This window comes from Drosophila elegans, unplaced genomic scaffold (assembly GCF_018152505.1).
Source record: "Drosophila elegans isolate 14027-0461.03 unplaced genomic scaffold, ASM1815250v1 contig_476, whole genome shotgun sequence".
In the NCBI taxonomy this organism is placed as follows: Eukaryota; Metazoa; Arthropoda; class Insecta; order Diptera; family Drosophilidae; genus Drosophila; species Drosophila elegans.
The window spans coordinates 17,528,624-17,546,513 of NW_024545863.1; the positions used below are offsets into that span (position 1 = coordinate 17,528,624).

Consider the following 17,890-nt stretch of genomic DNA (forward strand, 5'->3'; position numbering starts at 1 on the left):
AATATTTAACCAGCGGTTGGGGCACAACGTGCATTTCTGAAACCCATTGGAATTTGTTACAGCGAGCAGGAAAAATGGAAAAAGATTTCCGTGAGAAACGATACAGGATGTGGGCTCATGTAAATGAGAGTGGGGCCACGCTAGACTATTTTTTAATTGGACTGGGGAGAAATACTAACAGCAAGTTCGACCACAAAACTACAAAAAATCCTTTTCTACTGCCGATTTATTTACGACTTTTACGAGCCGTGATCTGAAATCCGAAGCTGGACTATCTCCTCGGCCTGTTCCAGTTCTAATTCTCTGCCTGCGATAAGCCTTAATCGCCGATAGAAATAAGACTGAAAATTGAGCAGTTCGAATGTTATTTATGGGCCCAGGCCCAGATAAGCCCGTTGAGATTACAAGGGATCAGAAATGCCAGAACTAGCTCAAATTTCACGTTCACATATTATGACTCAATAATACTTTCAATATTTATATCAATTGTTATTAAATATTATTGGTCAGCAGACCAACCAACCCTTAGCCTCAACCCTTTCGATGCCTGCTGGAAATTGGAAACCGCCAGGAGCAATCAAAGTCGTCGGCGAATGTGAGAATTATTGGGTTTCGCCAATTTAGTTTCGGTGAAAACGAGGGTGAATTTTGCCCAAGTGTTGGGTGTCGTTGTTCCGGTGAAGTTGAGCTTCTGTTTCTGCTGCCGATCGGCCCAAGTGGTCAGGCAGTGGCAGTCCAAAAAGTAATTAACCGGCCGAGCTGAAAGAAATCGTATATCACGGGACATAAGCGATCCCGGATGTGTCCAATGAAATTAGCATAGGCCGCGGATGTGGAGGTGGGCTGGGCAAGGCGAAGCCACAGATGTTTCCACATCGGAACCATCCTTATCGGACCCCAGACTTTCAGACTTCCAGACTTCCGCTCTGCCCACCTCTCAAGAACCTGGAGAATCAGAGATCTTGGTTCCCACACGATCTGCTCACCTGCGGATCTGGAAGCAGAACTATCTCGAGCACGACCCGACCCAGATGCAATGCATTCATCACTATTATCATGGCTAATATTTACCCACAGATAAGCTGCGTTTGTCCACGGCTCCGAGAGCTATTCTATTCATAAGTTTTAGTTTGAGTTTGAGTTTAGTTGCCTTGTTGACTTGTTACTGCATTACGCATACTCGCACTTCCTTCGGCCCTCGACTGAGTGGGTTCATTCATAAAATTAGATTCTGGGCTGCAATCGGAATGGCATCCCAAAGATCTGGCACTATCTCCGAGGTATTCGGAATGCCAACAAATGTTGCCGCTAAGTGTAAATAAGTTTCGGGCAAATTCGTTTGTTTGCCCGCCGTTATCTGCGCGCTCCGCGATGATAAAAGTTTTCTGAAATGCGGTAAGCAGCTGGCTAAATTCGAGAACCTTTCCCACAGGCCGCATACCCATGTACTCGATGTACCTATTCCAGCATGGACTACTGGAAATATTGGCCCGTTCTGGATTTCCGGGCTAAGTTCAAAGGTCATGCTCAAAAAGTATGTACAAAAAGCGAGCAGAAATTGGTAGTAAAACTTGTTTTTCCGTGTCCCAAAATCGAGTTGCTTTCCTGATTTATTTTTAAGCACCGAGCTGACCCATGGGAAGTTTTCGTCCATTTTGACCTTTGACACGGTCCGACCCGAAAGCACTCACCCCTAAGCAAGTCCCGCCAAACGGGATAGTTCGAAACTACAGCCGAAGTAGAGCTGCGAATGAGATTAGTGCCCGCGGGCAGTTCCGTTTCCATCATTTGATTATGAATTAAAGACACAATCATCCGGAGGCTGCGATCAGAGTTCAATTGCTCAATTAGCCGATCGCAACTCCTGTGCTGGAAATTGTGAATGGATGGATGGGTTCGCTCATAGCTGGCCCACTACAATGTGGAGACATCATGCGGAGTGGCCACAAAACCAAGTGGGACTTGGGGCTCTTAATCATGTTAATGGCATTAAGCAGCTTAATCGACGGCAAAGATCTAAGCCCTCGCGTCGATAATCAGCCACGGAGCGGAGACCACCCAGCCAGAGTTCGACTCTTACTCCTACTTCGAATCCGACCACAAGTCGTCTAATTAAAAACAAAAGTCCGCCGCCTTGTAAATGTCAAGCGATTGCCACAGATCACGAACTTCTGCCTCTGAAGGCACAGAGTTTTGCAGTTGCAAAATCAAAATGCATTAAGCAAAAAGCAAAAAGCAGCCACAATTAGCCGGCAGTTCGAAGTCGGCAAATGACAAACAAATGAGCTGGGCAACCAACAGCGCCGCGTGGAAACGGAGGAGAATCATAATAAAATAATTGTCGGAACTGGGGAACTGGACCCCTTGTATTGACATTTGTCCCCCTGACATTTTAATACGACTGCTTGCGAAAGCGGCGGAGTTTCAGTTTCGTCTCGTGTTTTTGTCAAACGAACTCATAAAAGTATGGGGAGTTGAAAGGGGTCTTGGACTTGGCGGTTGGGGTTGGGGTTGGGGCCAAGGGTCCGGCTCATGTAAATATTGGTGTAAAATTGTACCGAAATAGTTGGCTTTCCCAACTATAAATCTTTGGACCCCCCTTTTGACACCTTTTTGTGGCCATTTCCCACACTCAGTCAGCATCTGCTCGGAATGAAGACAATGAGGGTCCAGTAAGAACGCCCACAAAATGACCATGAAATTACTTACGGAAGGAAGGAAGTTCGGGTGCCACAAAAACAAGGCCTAAAACAATTGAGTAGACATTTAGCACGCGGCACGGGAGGCGGGAGTGGAGAAACTAAACTAAAATAGTTGTCCCCGAATGGGAAAGCAATGAATGAGCCCTGAATGGCCAAATGACCAAATGACCAAAGGGAAGTGTGCCGACATGAAGACATAAAAGGCTAAAATGTCCATAAATATGGTCAATTATTATGGTAGCCGGACAAACACTGGACCCAGAATGGGTTCGCCGCGTAGGCGGTGGCTTGAGGTCCTTTCGTCAGCCCGTAAATCACGGCTGGCAAAGGACAGCGAGACAATGGCTTTCGGGTAGGTGTGTCACCTTGCCCAACAATGGCCAACACCTTCTGGCCAAGACAAAGACATCAGGCTGACTGACTCACCAACTCACCGACTGACCAGGGTTTTAAACTATTTCCTATTCGGTACCCACCCACGGCAGATGTGCTGTGTCCTCAGAAGTCGATGCTGATACTGATGCTGATGCGGCTAATGCGGTAATTAGATAATACCTGAGCCCATCAGGGCACGCGGCACTTCCCCTTTTTTTTTGCCGACTTTGATTGCCCTGAGGCTGACAAATACGGGTTAACAGATTGCAATCGGCCGGGTAATGCGATACTCGGTTCAAAAAAGAAACAAACAGAGAAACTCCGCAATTGTCGCGGCTCAACCTCAACCTCAGTCTCAACTCGTTGCCACAGTTGCAACCCCTTGGCCGCAGATCCTGCCCAGGATCTGTATCAATTTCGGCGACTTCGGGGCATCCCTCAGCGAGCATCCTTTGAAATCAAAACCGCAAGCATTAGTAAGCCATTTTTTGCGCTCTCTTGTTCGGCAGCCGCAATTGTAATTTTATAACCCAATTTGCGATGATTTTGCCCAGCCAGAGGCAATTAAAAACGGCTGCTGGGATTGCTCAACTCAATTGAAAGAGTGACGCGTTACTTGATACTCTGCGCTAGATGTTTTGATTAGGCTTTAATTTAGTAGGAGCGGGAATGGCTGAAAGTGTAATATATATTACAAATTTCCAGCATCCACGTCAGCGTCATTAGGTCTAACCCCTTTCCATAGTCTTGCACTGAACTTTGAGCTGGTCAACCCTTTTGCGAGCCCCCCTGACCAGTGGTCAAATGTCAGTTTTCGGTGATCTCACTGCGGCAAGGGCAGCTGCTGATCTTTTCTCAAGATGCTGCGCTGCATCCCTGCCCCTGCCTCCAATCTTCAGTCAACCCCCGGGGTTAACATCTTGTTTCGCAACTTTGTCAAACACAATTAAAAAACACATACGAAATAATAATGGAATTTTGATTGAAGTGCCAGCGAAGTGTCAATCAAAACATTATGAGGACGTTTTCCAAGGATCACAATTCGCAAAACGGTATTGTAATATTAATTAAGTAGAGTAACGCCGGGGGAAATACAAATCAGATGGTTCACTAAGCATTGGCTTGTCCTCTTTTTTTTTTTTCTTTTTGTTTGAAAACCCCTGAGAACGCTGAAAATTTCATTAAAAAATCCCTCGATTTATCCCAAAAAAAAATCGAGTTTTTATTTTGAGGAAAATTATACAAATCATGCACCCAAAGAAACCGAACAAAACTCCTCGAAACTCGTGATGTATGCAAATGCAGAAGCCGTTGCGGGGTCATCGGGGTCAGTCTTGTCCAGCCGAAGGGTTGCTCGCCTGTTTGTCCAGGTGTGTCCCAAGGAAGATCGCTGGCCGATGTGATTTTTCATTAGAAATCCATAAAACTGAAATCGCAAATTGCGCTGCCGGACAGCTTATTATGCGTGACAGCATTTACGGGCATGACAATCATATCGCCATTGGCATATCTTCGGGGACTTGAGATAGGCGTTCCTTCCGCATTCGAGGCAGCTGTCTCTCCATCAGATACTTGCCCGGATTCAATTAGCTGGAGATTGAAGGAGTCTGAGAGGGAGGACTCTTATATATTTTTATGGTGCCTATCAAATGGACTATGTATAAAGGAACCTTCCTTTTGGGCAGCCCTCAATTAGTTTGGCATTTTGAACGAACGACTCACTTTATTAGAGTGTGATAAATTTTTACTTGCGACCCAGCAATCTGAAGTAAAGTAAATTCGTGGATTATTCACGTCTCAAGATTTTTTGGCGGGATTTCTGCATCGAAATGTGATCAACAATAAATCCAATTTCTTCTATTCACATATTTTGGTGTATCAAAACCTTTCAAAAGGTGCCAAAAATGTAGCATAATCTTAATGAAAATTTGGCGAAAATCTCCTTGGCCGGCAATCGAACAAAACAAATCCAAAACAGCCCATTGTGTGCGACGGATTCCGTTCTGAGCTGTCAATAAATATTTATGAATATAATAAAGTCAACTCCTGGCAAAGAACAAAAAAACTGATGCCACGCGGCTTTTCTTTTTTCCTTCGCGAGGGAAAACAAATTTGTTTGCCTTCAATGTTGTTGAAGTGTTCAAAGGAATCAAGACGGCGGCTCATGCATATGCAAAAGGTAAGCAAAAATATTTGCAGAGCCCAAGGAACTGGGTCAAAGGTTGCTGCACACGCACACACATGCCAACACACACACACACAGCACACCCAACTGCCAATCCAGGAGATTTTCCCCGGGGTGTGATTTTCTATGCCAACGCATATGCAAAAACCGCGCTGCCTCCCCTTGCATTTTGTTCCCCTCTCAAATCAGCCTCCTCTCACCACGTTCCGCTTGACAATTATTTTTGGCACATTTTCAATGGATTTTTCGTTAATTTCCGTTTGATTTTTGAATTGCATGCTCTGCTTTTTTCACCCATTTTTTCCGTGTCCGGGTAAATGGAAAAGCGAAGTGCGAAAATTTCATAGTTACAGTTACTGTTCCGTGGCCAGTATCATTAATTATCATTTTCAATTTGATGTGTCGCCGGGACTAATTCGATTTTTATGTTCTGCTTGTGATTTGGCGAAAAAGTCGGTTTTATTTTTTCACCCATAATGGCATGGGGATTTTTAAAGCAAGTTTTTAACCCATGGGATGACCACATAAATATATGAAAAACTCTTGTAAATTTTCTTTGGTATTTGATTACATTTCAGATGAATAAAGGTTACCCAAATTTTTCCTGAGAATAGCTTACAATCTTAAAGTTTCCCATGGAAATCTGCGTTTTGCTCCAGTTCTAACGGTCAAATGTCCATCAGATGGCAGAAGTTCAGTTGTTTAACTGGACCAAAACAGCTTGTCACCTCTGAACCCCGCCCCATGTCAGCAGCAATTAATAAAGAAAGTTCAGCGATTTACCCTCAAAAAAAGGATAGAAGTGAACACACTTCTTGATTACTCCTCCTTTGAGCAAAGTCAGCGCTAAAGGGCCGAGCATCTTTGATCTTGCGAAGATCGCCCTATGAACCCCTCCTCAGCATCATCCCTTTACCCACTTTTTACCCTCTCCTTTCCCTTTTTCTGCTTGCCTTTGACGAACTCTTTAAAGGAAATTAATTTTTTTCGGGTATTTTGCACCCAAAAATTGTCGAAGAAAAAAGGGGAACTAAGCATCTTTTGATGAGGCAGCATCTTGGTTGTACGGGTTCAAGGATCTCGGATCTCAGGGTTTAAAGGGTAAGACGGGTGAGAGGTGCGGTCGTCACTTTATTGGCAAAACAACCATTTATTAATTGCGCCTATTTGGGCTTCGAGGGCAGGCTAAAAATAACAAGATTTCAATTTCCTAATCGAAATCTGTTTCTTGCCTCGAATTATCTCATCCTCGATTCGGTCACTCTCCATATTTGTTCTCGACTACTACTTTATAGTCAATTTTAATGGGCATCGCTGATAAGAATTCCCGGAAAAATAATAAATTTTAAAGCAGTCAAAACGAATCGAGCAGCACTAAAGAAATTAACAATCCAAACAGTGATAAGCGGCCAACAAAAATCGGCCAGATAAGCCGCACTATATTCGAGAGGAGCGTTTGAAAGTAGAATAATCGGCCGTATCCGTTGGATGCCATCGATTTGGATGCTTTTGGGATGCCGCGTACGCTCCACTTTACTGCTGCCTTTGTGGTCGCCAACTGGGAAAATCTCTTGTTTCGCCGCTTTCCTTTACAAACTTACAAATTTTCCAATTCTCAACCCCCCATCCCCAGAGCGTTAGCTGCCATCTCGCTCAAACGCTGACAATTTGGAGGGGGGAGTGCGGGGAGCACGGTATTTGATTAACAAATAAAAAAGAGCCCTGCTCCGCTCTCAGACCCACAAACATACACACAAATATCCACACAGTCGCTCAAAGGGGGCGTGGCCATGCGTTGAGTGAGTTTGCCCTGAGTGGAATCGAGTTTCGTTAAGAACGCTTCTTATTGCGCCCCGTCAGTGGGTAGTTTTCCAGTTGGCTTATCTAACAGAGAGGCGCTGTCTGTTAGTTAACAGACTTTTGTTTTTTTATAGGATTGAGGAGTGGAATTTATAGAAACTGATCAAAGGGGGAAATTCAAAGAATTCTTTAAGTTATAAAATGTGTTAAAAAATAGAAATTTAAAATCTTAGCAACGGTATTTGCTTGAAAATATCATAAATATAACATCTGTGATCTTAAAAAAAAAATTATTTTAGTATTTAGTTTAAGTTTATTATAACATTTTAAGGCAATGTGTGTAGCGTACTCTAAGCAATATCATTAAGCTTGTACAAAGAAGAAAACTTATTTATCGAAGAAACAAACACAAAAAACAACAACAAAAATTTGTTTATTTAAATACTCTATGTTTTGAGAAGTGGGGTTACATTCGATGTAAAAAAAAATTTGAAACATATAAATAAATACCATGAACAGTTTATGGGTAACTATTTCTTAAAAAAGGGTTTATATATAAGGTTTAAGTAATGGTATTTAATTGGTTATATGTTTAATTGAAACATCTCTTGAGTTTTATTGCGATCATAATTGTTCAACGCCTAAAGCCAATTGCATTCCAGCCTTTTTGGCCAATTTCTGCAGCCCTGCTTCTTCATCAATCAAGAAGAACTGGTATCGATCAGCATTCCCGTTAAAACTAATATAGAAATCGGCGGGCAGTGGAAGATTTAAAATTGCGAAATTCCTCGACGAAAATGTCTATCAATTAACAACCTTTTGAAGACAATCCGCTGGCAGTCGAACCTGAGCTTCATCCACTCCAAAGAAACCTCGCAGCTTGTGCCTGAAATAATTAATGATGTGGCGCACTGCGACTCAACTTTGCGCCGTTGCTGTGCAAATATTAGCAAATTATTTTAGTTTTAGAAAATCTCGCTCTGCCTGGTTCTCCGTCCCTCGGCTGTTTGCATTGCGCCAGCCGTTTTCGTTTGCCAGCAAATGTCAATGTTCCCAAAGACAAGGACTCCGTCTTCGTCTTCGTCTGTGACTTCGAGTTTCCCGACTCTCGTTTCTCTTTGAAGGACGAAAAGTCGCATCCCCTGCCCTCTCCGTGGGGCCACTAATGATGTTCTGGTCCTGTGTGGGTTACATTCACTCATCATACCCTTCTGCCCCGGACTCGCTCGGAGGACACTGACAATATTTGCACTTTTCCATTTGGCTAAACGCTGTCCTGAGTTGTCCTGAGCTGTCCCAGTTGAACCTTAATTGTTCCTTTGTCAACTACTCGGAGTAATTAAAAACACCTTTCAACTGTCGAACGGCAGAGACTCGAAGTGAAAAATGTCCTGCCAGCAATCTGTTTGATTAGCAAATTTGTCGAATTTGTGGCGAAAATCCATTTATCAATCTCCTAATGATTTTCTTGGCTGGCGCATCTCAAGCTGAGAGAAATCTACAGCTGTACTTGGGTTGGAGACTGACTTTCCAAGATTTCCATAATTTACATACGTGCCTAATTTCGGCAAACAAAAAAATTAATTAAAACCGCAGAAGGAGCAGCCGCAATTAATTTTCAATTTGAGTCGCATAAACATTTTAATTGTTTGTCTGCAATTTAGCTGCCACAACACGAGTGAACAAGCAAACATATGTTAGATCTGGGGAGGGGTTTTGGCCATAACCATGGACTTACCATATGTACTCTGATTCAGATTAACGCTTCGGGCACGCTCCAGGCTCCGAGATTTTGGGGTTGGCTCCATGAATTTCAATTCGTCCTGCCCCTGCCCCATATCCCCATATCTTCATTGCTCGCTGGGCTCATTTATGCCACAAAGCGTAAGTAAACTTTCAAGGCGGCAATAAAATCGCAAGACGCCATGTTTAACTGCCGCACAGCTTCCGTAACCACTAAATTCACATGACGCACATCCTGCTCACACATTTAGCATGCCATTTGCATATATGCCGTATGCCTGAAGGATGGAGCGCGGCTTCCTTGTCATATTTCCATTAGCATTCGCCCCTTAACTCATCATGTGGGTGCGTGTGGCAGCGGATAAGTGTATCATCTTGCCGTGGCGCATTTATTACCCATATTCGAGCATCCGGCTTTTATCCTTTCGTCCCGACGCGCTCAGTAATTGCTGCCTTTGGCGCTTCCTCCATTGTCATGGATGGGCTGCATCGCCGCACACTTCCCAAACTTTATTATTGCCATTGTTCGGCGCATTCGCTGGCTGGCTGGGCGTATGGGTAATAGCTGGCTAAGTGACAAATTTGCGATATTGGGGATCCCAATTCGAGATTTATATCCCCCATCCTGGCCAAATAAGTTATAATTTACCATCTTTCACAGTATACATTATGCGGAGTAGTTGCAGGTTGAAGTTTAGTTGCATGCGATAAAATATGCGTTTAATAGAAACCTTTATTTATAAGAGAAGTACTGCTATTGTTGAGTTTAAAAAAGAAATAACTTAAATTAAAAATTGTACACAATTTGGCAATTTTTATTTATTTTCAAAATTAGTACAATGGATTATACAAATAGTTGTACAAAAGGAGAAAAGTGTATAATAATGTTAATTAAAGTTAAAATTATTATAATTTTGGCTCAAAAATATATAATTTTTTTTAAACAGTTTTTTCTGTTTTCGTGTTCAACAAAACAAAATTAAAAGCATTTTAGAAAACACTCTGTTTGGCATGTACTTATTTATTTTCTTATTCATATCCCAGATTTTAAAAAAATATAAAGCTTAAAGACTTAAAAAGCTATTGATAACCACAATACTTATCGCTGAGAAGAATTTAACCTCGAAGCCGAGCGAAATAAACGGAGCCAATGGAGTAGCTTCTGATTGTTGAACTCTTGAACTGTATCGGGACTTAATAGAAACGCAATCAAATAATTGCGCAAAGTGTGCCACAATCAAATATAGCAACAAATTAACCAAACGCCAACACCACCACCACCAAGAACAGCACTCAAACTGCAAATCGATAAAGGCAGGCGAAGTGGGGAAACCGCAGAGAAAATATTATAGAATTATCCAGTTGGTGGATGGATCGGCGGACGGAAAAGCGATAAGTTTACAATTGCTTATGACTTCAATTAATCTGTGAAAGCGCCTACGCAGGCAGGCCTCCACTGAAATCGCAGGCGAGGAGGGTTTGCTGTTTAGATGTCGGGAATCCGCAAGCACGAAAATGCGAAAAAATACGAAAAATAAAACAAAAAAAACCAATCGAACTGGGCAAGAACTGGCTGCGGTCTAAGTCTGGTTCTGGTTATGGTTCTGGGGGTCCCAGGTTCGGGTTTTTTTTTTTTGGGATTTGGAGTTTGAAGTTCGGATCCCAGACCGCAAGACACAACACAAACAGGCAAACGCAGCCGCCGCAAGACAATTGACCTGAAATTTCATTGAAGATGTGCCCGGGGTCTGGCCTCAGAAATGTATAGCTATAGCCGGCTTAGAAACGGTAAATTGCTTAGTCATCTCCCATCGATGATTGTGATCACGATCATTATAATTATTTGGCTGTGCCATTATTATCAAAATGGAATCGCATGCATGTCCATGGGGGGGAGGAAGTGGGAGCTTGAACCCGCACGCAAGCTTAGCCCTATTTCACACACCCACCAGATTTACCAGATCCACCAGATCCCGAGGGATGGACCAAGTTGTCCATGGGAGCGGAGCGGACTTCTCTTACAACTCAAGCAATAGCCTGCCATTAGTTAGGCAGTCCGATTTGCTCTGTTATAATTTTGCAGGTGTTTGAATCCTTTTTCCGCTTCATTTTCAATTTACGCAAATGGACCTCGATTCGCGGCGCTCTGGGGGGAAAACGGAAAATGATCTCTGAAAGTGCACACATGAGGCCCGCCAGGTGCTCAAATTGCCGCAGGTCCAATCCGAAATTCAGCATCGGCAGGAAGGGGTTAGGCGAGCAAAGTTCATGGCCAGCGGACGTGTGTGCTCACCCGATGCATCTTCATCTCGATTGCACTTGCACTGGCACTTGCACTCCCAGTTGCAGTTGGAATCGTAGTCGTATGTGCTCACACAATATGTGCAGCTGTGCAGTAGCCACATCTCCGTGGAGATTCACTGGAGCCGCTGCATTATTTTGGCCAGCCACTGGCGATGTACGGATGTCATTTGGGCCACCTTTGAACTCCTCACGCGCCTCCTGAAAATGATGAAAGCGCCGCATCTAATAGGAAAAATGGTAAGACACTTTCTGCTTTTCGTTTGTTTGCTTAGGGAAAATTGAAAAGTTGATTAAGTTTGACTGTACAGGTTGAAAGTGCATTGAAAGTGGAATTTTCATCGTAAGCTATGACCTCTTAAAAAATCTTGTTATTATTATAAACTAACACTGAAGCTATGGAATATTTAACAGTTAATTAATCTTGTCAATGGTAAAATGTATTAATAAATACATTTTTGATTTCTGTCCTATTTACCTTTAAATATAGTTGTTATTGAAAACTATGACCTAGAAAACTACAAAATTGCAGTATTCAAATATTGATTAATATTGTCAACGTAATAAAATATTAATTTATAAATGTTACATATCTTTCCCAGAACAGCAAATGTGTATACTTTAAATAAAACATTTAAGTCTGTAAAATACTTAATAGTTTGTATTTTTCTTATAGTAATCAATCGGCTTAATGCTTAAAAAAACATATTTCTTAAGTTTAAAAACAAAGCTAATATAATGTTTGTTTTACAGTTTTTTGTTCTAAGTTTATTACCAAAACCACCAACCATATAAAGTGGTAATAATAAATGTGCACATAAAATAAGGACCATAATCCAAAAGTCCAACACAATTGCCAAAAATCTCATCCAGAGTCCAAGCGCGCACTCTCCAACTCAATTATGCAAATCATTTAAAGGGTCATAAAACCATGGCGAAAAACGCAAACGAAAATGAAAACATGTCATTTTGAGCGGGCAAAGTGGAGCCAAAACATAAAATCAAAGATTTGTGCCCGGCGAGCGGCTTCCATCTGGGCAATATGTAAAATGCTGGTGCCGAGAACCTGTGACCAGGGGCCAGAGCACAGAAGCGGCCATAAAGAAGCTTTTACGGCCACTGGACTGGAGGCGAAACCGAAGCCCAAGTCGAGATGATAAATTGTCTACCACGGCCAGTTGGCTTGTTGGACGTTTGTCGATTATTTGCCTGGATTTTCCCTCCTTTTCATTTTCCTTTCCCCATTTTCCTTTGCCTTTGCATTTACTGTATTTTGCCAGTGCAGGTCGACAACTTTTCACTGCCGACGACACTAACGGCTACCATAGATCAGTTCCAACCTGGCCGAGGACTACGACTACGATGTCCTCCTCTGGGTTCCTAGCTGGGCATTCGATTAGACAATTTGTTGTATGAACAGTTTGAACAGCTTGAACAGTTTTGTGCCTGCAAGCGCCAGGGTCGAGGCTTTGAGGAATTTATCACCGCTCTCCCCCCGCGTTTTTCCCCAGCGTGTTAATTGAAAATTGTACGGTAATGTTGCTTATCGCGCGCCTATCAGACGTCATCCCCAGACTCTCGATCCCCTCCCTGAATATCTGAGAGGCTTGCGTGCGCCGAGTCCATGTTCGTGGGCAGCCTGCCACACCTTGGGACACCATGGAACACCTTGGAACCGCTTGGAAGTCCGCTTGGAACTGCGCTTGGCAAAGCACCACGCATCGGGCTGTGTGTGTGTGGCTTGCGGTGAAGTGAAAATTTCTAACACTTTTTGACAACATTTCGGGGAACGCACTTAAAAATAATTTATCGCCGCTGACATTTTTCGAGACTTTAATTGCCGCTCCGATAGGGGTTACCTGTTGCGGTCCAGCAGCTTCTTGTCAATAGATTTTGGGCTTAGCCGGGTAAGCTTCGCCTTAAACTCGTAAGCGGTTGACGCGACTCGAGCTTAATTGCTTTCTCGCCCAATGTGGATGATGGATTGCACTGCGATTGAGGGGATCATCGGGCTGAAGCTGTAGCTGAAGCTGTAGCTGTAGCTGGAGCCCCGAAATAGAATGTATACCTTTAAAATCCGGAAGTAAGCCAACCGCAAACTACTCGCTTTTGACCTAATCAGAATCTTCTTTTTAATGCCTACCGAGAGGACAAAGTCGAACTGCGCGACTCGGTTTGGGCAGTTCAAGGTGAGCTTACATTTTAGTAACTTAGCACGTCTTAATATGTATTTAATTGGCTGGGATCACACAAAAGACACACTTTTTTATATAAAACTCTGGTGAAGCCGAGGAGCGAACTCAGTGTATGAAACAACTCTAGGGAGTTCGTAACTTCAAGTTCAATAAGGATTTCTCACCATGCTGACATTCGGATTGCTGCTGACCGTTGGGGTGTTCTTTTGGATATACTTTCTATGGAGTCGACGAAGGCTGTATATGCTGCATGCCAAGGTGCCCGGACCCTTGGGACTTCCAATTTTGGGCATTGCCGCGGAGTACCTTATCCTCAACAAACGTAAGCTGGTGTTCTGAAGGGGCAACCAATTGGGGAATAATTGATATCACTTTGACCACAGGTAAAATGACCACCAGAACCAAGTACTTGGATATGTATGGGTCAACCGTTCTGCTCTGGGTTGGCCCAGACCCATTTGTTGTGACACGGGATCCAAAGATTGCCGAGGAAGTGCTCTTGTCTTCGGAATGCATCAACAGGAGTTCGCATGCGGCTGATGCAATTGCTCGTAGTGCTGGAGATGGATTGTTCACCTTGAAGGGTACTTGAATAAGTTCACTATCTCTAGCCGTGTTTAATCTATTGAATTTTTACTAGGACCCAAGTGGATTGAGCGGCGCAAGCAAATGAATCCCACATTCAAGCACAATATCTTGCTTAGCTTTCTTCCCATTTTCAATGCGGAGACAAAAACTTTGGTCAGCTTACTGGACACCTATGTTGGTCATGGTGAAAAAGAGATTCTCAATGATATTGTCAGATGGTCGTTCAGAATAGCCACTCGTAAGTTGAAAACTTAAACCCATATTATGATTTATTTTCAACTAATATTGGCCAACAGAAACCACAGTGGGCACTGATATAAAACATGAGGAAAACTTTAAGAACGATACAATTTTGAGAAGTTATCAGTCGTAAGTGAATCACAATCATTAAAGTCCTAATTCTTAAATTAAAAAAAATAATATTTTTTAGGCTTTTACAACTGATGACAATGAATGTTTTGATGCCTTTCACTCAGAACAAAATAATTTCCACGCTGTGCGGATATGAAGATCAGAGAATGAGGGCCGCCTCTAATATTCAGAAAATGATAACCAAAGTGAGTTTTGACTGTCTGAATAATGTTACTATTCTAATATCTTACCCATGCAGATCCTGGACAAAAAACTCAACTCAAAGCCGGAGGGTACTTCGCAACCGGAAATCAACTCTGTGATCAACCGAGCCATTGAACTTTTCCGGAATGGCCAAATACCATATGAGCACGTGCAGGGTGAATGTAGTAGTATAGTCGTGGCCGCCTTCGAAACAACCGGTCTCACGGTCTGTCATACACTCACTCTGCTGGCCATGTACCCCCAGTACCAGGATACGGTCTTCGAGGAGCTCAAGGATCTCTTTCCAACGGCCGGCGACTTCGAAGTGACCTATGAGGACCTGCAGAAAATGGTCTATTTGGAGCGCGTGTTGAATGAGACCTTGCGACTGATACCATCCGTGCCATTTGCACCGAGGGAAACGCTGCAGGACTTCCGCCTTTCGAACGGAGTTCTCATCCCCAAAGGAGTCACCATTGGCATCGACATATTCAACACTCACCGCAACCCGGAGGTCTGGGGTCCAGACGCAGCAAAGTTCAATCCCGATAACTTCCTGCCGGACAATGTTCGCGACAGGCATCCCTACGCCTTCCTTCCGTTTTCAAAGGGAAAACGAAATTGCATAGGTTAGTTTTGTATTTCTTTTGGATGAAAGATATTATTAATCCTTGATTATTGCTCCAATTAGGCTGGAAATATGGACTGATGTCCTCTAAGCTCGCCCTAGCAAAAATACTGAGGAACTTCAAGATACGCACATCATTTCGCTATGAGGACCTCGTTTTCGTTGACAACATTGGCATGAAGCTGGCCCAGTCACCAGGATTAGACTTTCAACGGCGGACTTAGGACTCAGTTTGTTATTTTTTACTTTAAGCCAAATGAGGTGAAAACGCCTATCAGATGTTTTAGATATTAATACCAGAATTTCTTTTGTTGGGGATATTTTCCTATTTACAGGTAGCAAGAATTATATTTTATATGCAACGATTTATAAATTAATAATTCTTAAAACAATAATTTATTTAGTGTTTGGAAATGCCTTTTTCCTTGTTAGTTTATTACTCCTTTTTTGAACTAGGTTTAAACAAAATTAAAAGACACAAAATTGATTAAGTTTTTTAGCTAAGTAACCAAGCAATGAACGTGTGATACCAATAAATATTTTCCTTAAATTAAATTAAAAGTGCTCGACCTGAACACACCAAAATAATATTATTATAAAACAAGAAAGAAAGCAAACTTCGGCAAGCCGAAGTTCATATACCCTTGCAGCTATTGCAAGAATTAAACATTTTTGAAAACATTCAAATTATGATTTACTTTCGTATATGTTTAAAAACATTGAAGCTATGATGATTTGCAGCTCAATTATTTGAAAGTTATTTTATATATTTGTATTATTTCTAAGGGAGCTATATGATATAGACGTCCGATTTTGATAAAATTTAAACTATAATTCTGAAATATTTAACCATTGCTATATGTCGAAGAACTAAACATAAAATTAATAAACAGAAAAGTTATAATTTTTTTCATTTATTTTTCCGATTGTTCGTATGGGAGCTATATGATATAGTCGTCCGACTTTGATGAAATTTAAACCGTAAATCGGAAATACGTAACCATTACTAAATGTCGAAGAACTAAACAAAAAATTGAAAAACAGCAAAGTTATAATTTTTTTCATTTATTTTTCCGATTGTTCCTATGGGAGCTATATGCTATAGTCGTCCGATTTTGATGAAATTTAAACCGTAAATCGGAAATATTTAACCATTACTAAATGTCGAAGAACTAAACAAAAAATTAGAAAACAGAAAAGTTATAATTTTTTTCATTTATTTTTCCGATTGTTCCTATGGGAGCTATATGATATAGTCGTCCGACTTTAATGAAATTTAAACCGTAAATCGGAAATATGTAACCATTACTAAATGTCGAAGAACTAAACAAAAAATTGAAAAACAGCAAAGTTATAATTTTTTTCATTTATTTTTCCGATTGTTCCTATGGGAGCTATATGCTATAGTCGTCCGATTTTGATGAAATTTAAACCGTAAATTGGAAATATTTAACCATTACTAAATGTCGAAGAACTAAACAAAGAATTAAAAAACAGCAGAGTTATAATTTTTTTTCATTTATTTTTCCGATTGTTCCTATGGGAAATATATGCTATAGTCGTCCGATCCGGCTCGTTCCGACTTATATACTACCTGGAATAGAAAGACAACTTTTTGGAAAGTTTCATGCAGATAGCTTTAAAACTGAGAGACTAGTTTGCATATAAACGGACGGACAGACGGACGGACAGACGGACATGGCTAGATCGACTCGCCTAGTGATGCTGATCAAGAATATATATACTTTATAGGGTCGGAGATGTCTCCTTCACTGCGTTGCAAACTTCAGACTGAAATTATTATACCCTCTGCAAGGGTATTAAAACTAAAACTAAGTACGGTGCAGGGATAGTGGTTGAAATGCAAATTTGATTATATAGATTTTTATAATTGTTACAAAGAACACGAAAAGGCTCATGCAGGCCAAAATTTAAGGTACATGTTGGCAAGTTAAGAATATGGTAGTTGCGGGTTGGTCCAAAAGGCACAATAAAAGTTAAGCGGCTTACCAATTCTATGGAGTCAATATCACCTTCCACATGATTGTGCATAAAAATAGGTCCAAGCATGATTCTACGATTTACAAGAGTAGGTAAATTAAGCAATAGTAATCTACTTGAGTAAGAATACAACCTTACTCTTGCTGATCCCAATTCAAACCACAACGGGCAAAAAGAAGAAATTTGTTTTGTACCGACTCAATACGATCAATGTGCACTTGATATTGGGTACTCCAAACGGGAGCGCAATATTATACAAGTTTTTGGTTTCAAGTGGTTTCAAATATTATTATTAAAGTGGTTTCAATTATTGCTGCGTGCGATCGGGGCATACCAAAGAGAAAATAAAACCCAAGCCAAAATACGAGATCTTTAAGCGGGCGATGCATCTTTATAGATGTTTACGTAAAGGAAAAAGTAGGAGGAGATGCGTTTTGCTTGGCCGAACTAGTTTAAATGGAGATTATTTGTATATTTTTATTATTTCTAGGGGAGCTATATGATATAGACGTCCGATTTTGATAAAATCTAAACCATAATTTTGAAAAATTTAACCATTGCTATATGTCGAAGAACTGAACAAAAAATTAAAAAACAGAAAAGTTATAATTTTTTTCATTTATTTTTCCGATTGTTCCTATGGGAGCTATATGCTATAGTCGTCCGATTTTGATATAATTTAAACCGTTAATCGAAAATATTTAACCATTACTAAGTGTCGAAGGACTAAACAAAAAATTAAAAAACAGCAAAGTTATAATTTTTTTCATTTATTTTTCCGATTGTTCCTATGGGAGCTATATGCTATAGTCGTCCG

The 17,890-nt window shown here is 41.3% G+C and overlaps 1 protein-coding gene across 1 annotated transcript; it reads left to right on the top strand.

Moving 5' to 3' along the window:
* The first annotated feature begins 13,398 nt into the window (after positions 1 to 13,398).
* On the top strand, positions 13,399 to 15,586 carry LOC108141560 (probable cytochrome P450 313a3). The gene is made up of 7 exons (XM_017265004.2): positions 13,399 to 13,623; positions 13,685 to 13,885; positions 13,942 to 14,127; positions 14,186 to 14,258; positions 14,320 to 14,446; positions 14,500 to 15,073; positions 15,136 to 15,586. The coding sequence occupies exons 1-7, from the start codon at positions 13,467 to 13,469 to the stop codon at positions 15,294 to 15,296; spliced, it is 1,479 nt and encodes a 492-aa protein (XP_017120493.1). The 5' UTR covers positions 13,399 to 13,466; the 3' UTR covers positions 15,297 to 15,586.
* Positions 15,587 to 17,890: the final 2,304 nt, after the last annotated feature.